The 8,870-nt window shown below is 53.1% G+C and overlaps 1 protein-coding gene across 1 annotated transcript; it reads left to right on the forward strand.

Moving 5' to 3' along the window:
• The first annotated feature begins 6,321 nt into the window (after positions 1-6,321).
• LOC146600805 (inositol 1,4,5-trisphosphate receptor-interacting protein-like 1) lies at positions 6,322-7,687 on the forward strand. Its single transcript, XM_085317860.1, has 2 exons — positions 6,322-7,359; positions 7,544-7,687. Exons 1-2 carry the CDS (start codon positions 6,322-6,324, stop codon positions 7,685-7,687), a joined length of 1,182 nt encoding a protein of 393 aa, XP_085173986.1.
• The last annotated feature ends 1,183 nt before the right edge of the window (positions 7,688-8,870 follow it).

Consider the following 8,870-nt stretch of genomic DNA (forward strand, 5'->3'; position numbering starts at 1 on the left):
ACAAAAGCAGATGCTAAAATACCACATTTAGGTAATTGTTACCACCCAGATGAAAAAAAAATTATGAGGTAATTACTCATATATAGACAATGTACCTGAGTTTCCCCTGATCATGGCTAGGAACAGGGCAAACTTTGCAGGTGCAAATGGAACATAAACTAGGGCACAGACCCAGAAAGGGCATTCAATGTAAATTTAAAAATAAATACATGACTACTCTAATTTTTTTCTAGAGTTTAGCAAGTATGCATAAAGTTAAGTATGCAAGTATGCACAAAGTTAAGTATGCATAAAGTTAAGAATATCTGATGAACTGAGGGCTTTAGAGATTACATATGAAAGACTAACACATTACGTTAATCCCATGTTATTATTACACACACATTTGATACTGTGATATTAAAAAGTAAGTAAGTGACACATATTAAAAATCAGTACTATGAATTTAAAGTAATGAAATATACTTCAAATCACCTAGTATAGGCCTTATAGTATGGGGTGAGAGTCTTGTACTATTATAATACTGACTGAGGACAATCTGCTTCCATCTTGTTCTRTGACGAGCACATATTTAGGACATATCCTTTATTACATATGTGTAACAATATTGACTACACAAGGCCTGGAAAAAACAGATGGATTTTGGAGTAACCAGATGGAGTGGCCCATGCTGTGTGTAGGTGCCAGGATGAGATGACCCTCAGCACAGTAGGTTCTGTTTGCTCCACAATCTTTGGGATAATGGAACCCAGTCCAGTKTTCCTGAAGATGAACTGTCAGCAGTGCTTTTTAAATTAGAGCTATCAAACACAGTAGCATTCTGAGTTGTAGAARAATTCTTTAAGAAGAAGAAATAAAGGTCCTGAGGCCATTAATATTTCTTGTGAATTTCTTTCATCATTTCCCTTGCTAGTGACATTATGCTCTTGCACATCAAAAGAAGGAGCTCAAGATATTGATCATAACGATTCAGTGGAARCCTCAGGAGACCTTAGGAGGTAGGCATCTCAGGAAAGGTGCGACACCAAGAGCAAGTACACAGGCTGGGCCTGAGGCACTGACACTCTCACCRCAAGTAGCAGCAAAGCAAGCAGCAGRCAGAGCTTGGCAAATAAAACAGCTTTACCAAAGAAACCATGAGGCAAGCAGGACACAATGACAGCACTTCAGGTTTGGCTCCAGAGACAAGGCAGCTGGGGCAAAGTGAAGACATTATAGCAGGCTTGTTGAATGCTTTGCTRCTGAGGACAATCCCCCAGGACAAAACTAGGGGAACAGTAGAGAGGGTGGCCAAGCTTCTGGAAACTTTCTGAGGAGGACAAAGAGGCTGACAAAGAGAAATGACAGCAGTCAGAATGAGGAAAGCCAAAGAAAGGCACCGTTTGGGAAGAAGGCATGGAAGAAGGAGACGGAGCAAGTGCCTAAGGTGCCCCGTAGAGACCTTGACCCTAGGACAGACTAGAGTGTAAGTCGTGCTCTTCCACTGCCTCCCCAGGAAGTGGCCCCAGCAGCACATCAATGAATCATCCTTAGCTCACTTCTAGCACAGCAGAGTGTCTCTGTGCTGAAGATGTCAGTCAAAGCACAGTGGAAGAGCCCGGAAAAGGAAGCATTTCAAGGCAGGATGATTGGAGCTCCAGTAAAACAGGCCCCTAAYRCTCACCTTGCCTTTGATGTCTTCACAGAGCTAGGCTCGGGAGGGAGCAGACACTGGCACTTGGAGAGAGACTTCTTTCCGAGGCACTGCTGGGATGAAAACCACAAAAGAGTCTTCAGAGGCTCCAAAAGCATCACAATCTGCCACACCACTTAAGTCCCTTTTGTGCTGAGCTCCCCTCTCAGGCGTGGMGACCTCTGAAAGCAGAAAGAAATCCTTTGCATCAACAGAGCAGTGCAAAGGATATACCTGAGCTGTTGGTTGCTGTAGGTGACTCCATGCTGCAGGGGACAGAGGCAGCTATCTGCCGACTGGACCCCTCCTCTAGAAAGGTTTGCTGCCTGCCAGGGGYGCAGATRCAAAATGTCACTGAAAGGCTGCCAGGGCTWGTCCACACATCAGACTACTCGCCACTGTGACTCTTTCACGTGGGTGCTGCTGACGTGGAGTGCAAACTGGAAACAATCCAGCAAGACTTCAGAGCTCTGGGTGTGGTGCTCAAGGGCCTAGGAGCCCAGGTGGTCCTCTCCTTGGTCCTTCTGATGGGAGGGGTGGGAGGAGGAGTAGATGAATTATGCAAATTAACAACAGGCTGCATTGCTGGTGTTGGCAACCAGTTTTGGTTTCTATGATCTTCATTCCTTGAAGATCAGCAACTGGTGGGGAGAGAYGGGATCCACTTCACTAAGTGGGGCACATGTGTCTTTGCCAACAGGTTGGCCAGCCTGATAAAGAGGGCTTTAAACTAGGTAGGATGGGGGAAAGGGATAGTTACAGAGAGATCATATGAGACATGGCTATGGGGGATCTCCTTACACTCTTCCTGGGAAACCTGCATGTACAACTACCTCTCTGAAATGCCTGGACACCAATGCACGCAGCCTGGGGAATAAACAYGAGGAACTGGAGATCTGTGTGCACTCGCAGGGCCATGATCTCACTGCAGTCACAGAGACACAGAGGGATAGCTCCCATAACTGGAATGCTGTCATGGATGGCTATGTGYTTTTTAGGAAAGACAGGCCAGGAAGGCGAGGTGGTGGAGTTGCTCTTTATGTGAGAGAGCAACTGGAATGCATCGAGCTCTGYCTTAGGAGTGGAAGAGGAGCCAGTCGAGAGTTCATGGGTAAGGATCAAAGCGCAGGGTAACATGGGGGACACTGTTGTGGGTGTCTACTACAGGCCACTGGACCAGGAAGAGGAAGTCAATGAGGCCTTCTACAGACAGCTGGAAGTAGCCTCATGATCACAGGCCSTAGTTCTTGTGGGAGACTTCAACAACTGTGGTATCTCCTAGACGGACAAGACAAGAAGGCACTAACAGTCCAGGAGGCTCCTGCAGAGCATCAATGATAACTTTTTGACAGAGGTGGTGGAGGAGGCAACAAGGAAGGGTGTCCTGCTGGACCCTGTCCTAACCAACAGAGGACTGGTTAGAGATGTGAAGGCTGGGGGCAGCCTTGGCTGCAGTGACCATGCAATGGTGGAGTTCAGGATCCTGTGTGAAAGAAGTAAGGCAATAAGCAGGATTGCAACCCTGGACTTCAGGAGAATGGACTTTGGCCTCTTCAGAGACCTATGTGAAGGAATCTCATGGATTAAGGYGCTAGAAGGAAAGGGCGTCCAGGAGAGTTGGCTAGTATTCAAGCATCCCTTCCTCCAAGCTCAAGAGCGGTGCATCCCAAGGAGAAAGAAGTGCAGAAAAGAGGGCAGGAGACCTGCATGGATAAGCAAGGAGCTCCTGATAAAACTGCAACAGAAGAAGAAAGCACACGGAATGTGGAAGAGGGGACAGGCCACTTGGGAGGATTACAGGAATGCAGCCAGAGTATGTAGCAATGCGAAGAGGAAGGCTAAGGCCCAGCTGGAATTGAGTCTTGCAAGGGATGTCAAGGACAACAGGAAGGGCTTCTTCAMATATATCAGTAGCAAGAGGAAGACTGGGGAAAATGAGGGCCAGCTACTGAATGGGGTAGGGAACCTGGTGACAAAGGCTACAGAGGAGGCAGAATTACTGAATGCATTCTTTGCTTCAGTGTTTACTGCTAAGGGCAGCCCCCAGGAATCCCAGAGGCTGGAGACAAGGGAGAARGTCTGGAGGAAGGAAGACTTTCCCTTGATTGAGGAGGATAGGATTASAGACCTTCTGGGCAAGCTTGACATTCACAAATCCATGAGCCCAGATGCAATGCACCCATGGGTASTGAGGGAGCTGGGAGATGTTGTTGCCAGGCTGCTCTYCATCATCTTTGAAAGGTCCTGGAGAACTGCAGAGGTGCCTGAGGACTGGAAGAAAGCCAGCATCACTCCAGTCTTCAAGAAGGGCAGCAAGGAAGACACAGGCAACTCTAGGCCAGTCAGCCTCACCTCCATCCCTGGAAAGGTGAYRGAACAGCTCCTTCTGGATGTTATCTCMAAGCATATGGAGGAACAGAAGGTGATCAGCAGTAGTCAGCAYGGATTCACCAAGGGGAAATTGTGCTTAAYTCTGGCAACCAAGAGCCTTCTGTGCTACCAAGTCTGGCTGGGCAGATGAGGGGAGAGCAGTGGRCGTTGTGTAGCTTGACTTCAGCAAGGCTTTTGACACTGTCTCCCGCAACTTCCTCTTGGATAAGCTCAGGAAGTATGGGTTAGACGAGTGGAGAGTGAGGTGGCTTGAGAAGTGGCTGAAAGGCAGAGCTCAGAGGGTTGTCATCAGTGGCGTGGAGTCCAGTTGGAGGCCTGTGGCTAGTGGTGTCCCCCAGGGCTCAGTACTGGGTCCCATCCTGTTCAATTTCTTCATCAGTGACATAGAGGAAGGGACCAAGTGTCTCCTCAGCAAGTTTGCTGGTGCTACTAAGCTGGGAGGAGTGGCTGATGCACCTGAGGGCTGTGCTGCCATTCAGAGAGACCTGGACAGGCTGGAGAGTTGAGTGGAAAGGAACCTCCTGAGGTTCAACAAGGACAGGTGCAGGGTGCTGCACCCGTGGAGGAATAACTGCATGCACCAGAACAGACTGGCGGCTGAGCTGCTGGAAATCCGCTCTGCAGAGAAGGACCTGGGAGTGCTGGTGGACAACAGGTTTTCTAGGAGCCAGCAAAGTGCCCTTGTGGTCAGGAAGGCCAATGATCTTCTTGGGTGCATTAGGAAGAGCCAGCAGGTCAAGGGAGGTGATCCTGCCCCTCTCCTCAGCCCTGGGGAGGCCTCAAGTACTGCATCCAGKTCTGGGCTCCTCAGGACAAGAGATACCTGGAGCTACTGGAAAGAGTCCAGTGTAGGGCTACAAAGATAATCAGAGGGTTGGAGCACCTGCCCTACGAGGAACGGCTGCGGGAGCTGGGCCTCTTCAGGCTGGGGAAGAGAAGACTGAGGGGGGATCTTACCAATGTGTATAAGTATCTGAAGAGAGGGTATTAAGGGAATGGTGAGAAGCTCTTTTTGGTTGTCCCTTGTGAAAGGACAAGAAGGAACAGACACAAACTGAAGCACAGGAAGTTCTGCCTGACCATGAGGGGGAATTTCTTCCCTGTGTGAGTGACAGAGCCCTGGAACACGTTGCCCGGAGGAGTTGTGGAGTCTCCTTCTCTGGAGATATTCAGAACTCGCCTCGATGCAACCCTGTCTAACACRCTCTAGGTGGCCCTGCTTGAGCAGGGAGGTTGGACTAGGGGATCTGCGGAGGTCCCTTCCAACTTCACAGATTCTGAGGTTCTGTGGAGGGAGTTCTCCCCATGGATTGTCACTCTGTGAAAGGAYAGACACAGTTGACAATACAGGCTGTGGCTGAAAATTCAGTACTAAGAGTGGAGTTAGGTGCCAGGCCAGCATCAGCGCAGCCCTCTGAGTTCTCTCTACACCTCATGTGGTGGGCAGAGAATGTGCTTGGCAAWAGAAATGAMTAGAAATCTGCTGGGAATGCAARACARAYACCACACCACAGCTCCTGCTCTTTTGCAGAAATGGAGGAAGGGCTGCCACCCCTAAGACTCTTGCTTGGGGGCTCTCAGTGAAAGGCTCCCAAGGAGCACCTCCAGCCCAGGAGGGGCAAGGGGGCCTGTCTTCACATTGCCCCTGGCCTAAGGCTCCTCCTTTGGGCTTGGGAGACGCTTTGGAGCCTGGCTCAGGCAGCCTTGACCTTTGCTGTGGTCGGGGCTGAGGGCTCTGCGCTGCTTCTGCTGGCTTGACGAGGGCAGCGTGGGGCCCCGTGTGCTGCTGCCAAGCAGCCTTGTCCCTCGYGGTGCCGGGGCCACGGCTCGACCTGTGCGAGGCAGGTGCATGGCAGCGGCGAGCTGGGGCCAGCAGCCAGGGCTGGCCGCTGGCCCTGCGGAGGGGCTGCCCCCGCTGCTGCACAGAGCGCGAGTCACAAAGGTGGGGGGCTGTCAGCGGGGCTGGCCCCACACCACGCCCGCCCCACAGCACTGCAGCCGGGGCTGGCGCAGGCTGCAGCAACCTCGACAGGTTGAGCGGCGTGGGGGGCCAGGCGGGGCTGCGCCGGGGCCCGGCCGCCAACGCCAGCCCGGCAGCTGCTTGCACGCCCGCCAGCCCTGAGCCTGCATGGCAGCAGCTGGGGCCGCACAGGGGGCCGCCTGGGGAGCCCTGGGGGGCCCAGGGCCGCTGCTGCTGAGCTGCCTGCTCTCTYGCACCCAGCCTCGCTCACCCGCTGCTCTCCCTTCTCCTGCAGGCCATGGCTGCGTGTCTTGTGCTCGTCCTGGCTGCGCTGGCCATCGTCCCACACCCGCTCAAAGTCAGTGACCAGACCGATGTGGGCACGCAAGAGCGAGCGCAGCAGCGCCTGCAGCAGCTCCAGCACAAGATGCTTCAGCTGCAGCAAGAGGTGGAGCACCTCATCCGGCAGGAGAGCAACGCCAGCAAGCAGGAGCTGGTCTTTGCTGCCTGCCACTGGTGGCAGCTCTGGGAGCCCGTGGGAGCCCTTGTGCTGCTCTTGGCACACTGCTGGCTGGCCAGGAAGCCTGCCCGRGAGTCGCAGAGCAGCAGCCAGCTGAGCACCTCCGGCAGCAAGGAAGAGGAGAAGGAGGAGGCACGCCTAGAGCACTGGCCTCCAGGCAGCTTCCTGCAGCAGCACCTCCAGTGGCCKCCGCAGGACTCAACCAACACCTCAAAGGTGGTGGAGGAGCTGGTGGGCGATCTGCTCTCGGCCTGCCGAGTGCTCACCTTCAGGTCTTTCTTCCCACGCCTGGCACCAGGCATCCACATGCGCAGGGCCTGTCCGGGCTGCAACCCTTGCCAGCACAACACCTACAGCCTGCTGGTGCCCCTGAGGCCGCCACCCGGGCATGCCTTCCACCTGGAGGTAGCCAGCACCCGGCAGCGAACRCCAGGCCACGGCCGCGTCCGCGTGCAGCTGCAGTGCATGTGCGCCAGGCAGTGGCTGCTGGGCGATGTCCTGTGCTTCCTCCACCAGCCCCAGRCACAGCTGGCCACAAAGCAGGGGTCCTGCCTCCTACGCACCCTCTGCACCCGCTCCTACCTCAACGTGCAGAAAACCGCGTGCTGGTTCCAGCAAGTTGTGCAGAAAGCCTGGCACCTCTTGCCTCCCTCCCACCACTGCCAGCTCGTGGTGCTGCCCTCCTCCCGCGCCTGCAAGCTGCGGCTGGCCAATGCCTCTGGGAGCAGCCTGCTCATCCACATCATCTTTGGGGTGCRGCAAGGCAACTTGGGCATCTTCTGGCCAGCCAGCGGAGCCACGCCGGCCTCCTCAGAAGTACAGCACTGCTGGAGAAGCGCACTGGGCCACACACGCTCTTGTGGAGGGGCAGGGCCCCGCAGGGCAGATGYCCCCTCCAGCGTCTGCACTGTCTCGCCTTTCTCCTCCACGGATCGCTGCTTTCCTCCTTCTGCTTGAAGAGCTGGACGTACGCCTCTGCAGGCTCCTGCATCTCCCGCAGCATCTCTCGGAGATCTCGTCATGCCTGGTGGACACATCGCTGCCTGGTGGACACAGGCCTCCATCGCTTCCACTCTGGCAACAAGGAGGTGCCTCTGGCTACGCCAGGCACCTGCAGGGACAGCACAGGAGCCTGCTGCGCTAAGCATGCTGACAGAGGTCTTCCTGCCGAGAGCTAGGGTGGCAGCCTTCACGCCGCCAGCCACCAAGCATCCCRACCTCCACCTCCAGAAAATCCCTTTCCCACGGCAGCAGCACCRCTGCCAGGAGACCAATAAAGAAGCTTCTTGCAACAAACGCCCTGYGCCCAAAGTCTTTTCTGAAGCTGCTCTGCAAGCAGCCCTTGGCTGCTGACCGGGCAGAGCTGCTGCTTAGCAGGGCAGCCTGCCACCACTTGCTGGYGTTGCACTTTCAAAGACCACCTTACTGGAGCTGTTCACTAGGAGCACGCTTCTTGCCAAGGCTTCCCTCTTGCCTGTTGGCAGTCATCGTCACTCTCATCAGTCCAGAACCCCTGGGCTTTCACAGGTACCCCACCACCACCACCTTCCCTGGGAGAAGGCAATACCAGGGAGCTGCTGCCATCCTGCTGGCACGCATAGCTCCAGGGCTCGGGGATTCCTCATCCTGGGGGCCAGCTTGCTGGGCCATGAGAGCGCCCTGAGAGGCCACACCAGGATGCAGGGGCACTTGTTGTCTGTCTTTCCCCATTTCCCTTGCTTGTGTCCCAGGTGACCTTCTGTTCTTGCCCAGCATGCCTCGCAAGAGGGAGGGCCTTCTTTGTGCTCTGTACCCCTGAACTCTGGGAATCTTCATTTTTAATATTTGGTGTAAAATATCTTTCTTGTAGGAGTTAGACTTTATTCTCTTTAGGTAATTAAGTTTTCTTTAGCTAGACTATGGGATATACTTTAAGATTTTATTCAGTGTGTGGTAATTTAAAAGGCARTATTTGTGAGTCCTAGCATGAGTTTTTTGTTTACTCCTACAGCACTTTCAAGGATTACTTACATGCAGAAAGCAAATTTACAGGTTACAGTCAGGTCTAAAAAGTCTTGAGGTGCATGGATGTATAACATACCATAAAAGGAAAGATTTTTCATTAGGAACTTTGATAGGTCAAGGATCTTCTCAAAGATGCAACAAAGTAACTATAAAGTCTTGTTGCTATTTCATAGATTGAGCCCATATTGGTGAGGCTGATAGTCATCCTTGGCCCCGTGTGCTCTATGCTACACCAAGCTATAGCAAAATAAAGCTTTTGTTATAACTTACCATAAAATATTATGTACATCTCTGACAAATCAGATTGGCTATGCAGACTGATT

This window comes from Rhea americana, unplaced genomic scaffold (genome assembly GCF_003343005.1).
Source record: "Rhea americana isolate MKP2758 unplaced genomic scaffold, rheAme1 scaffold_115, whole genome shotgun sequence".
Taxonomy (NCBI): Eukaryota; Metazoa; Chordata; class Aves; order Rheiformes; family Rheidae; genus Rhea; species Rhea americana.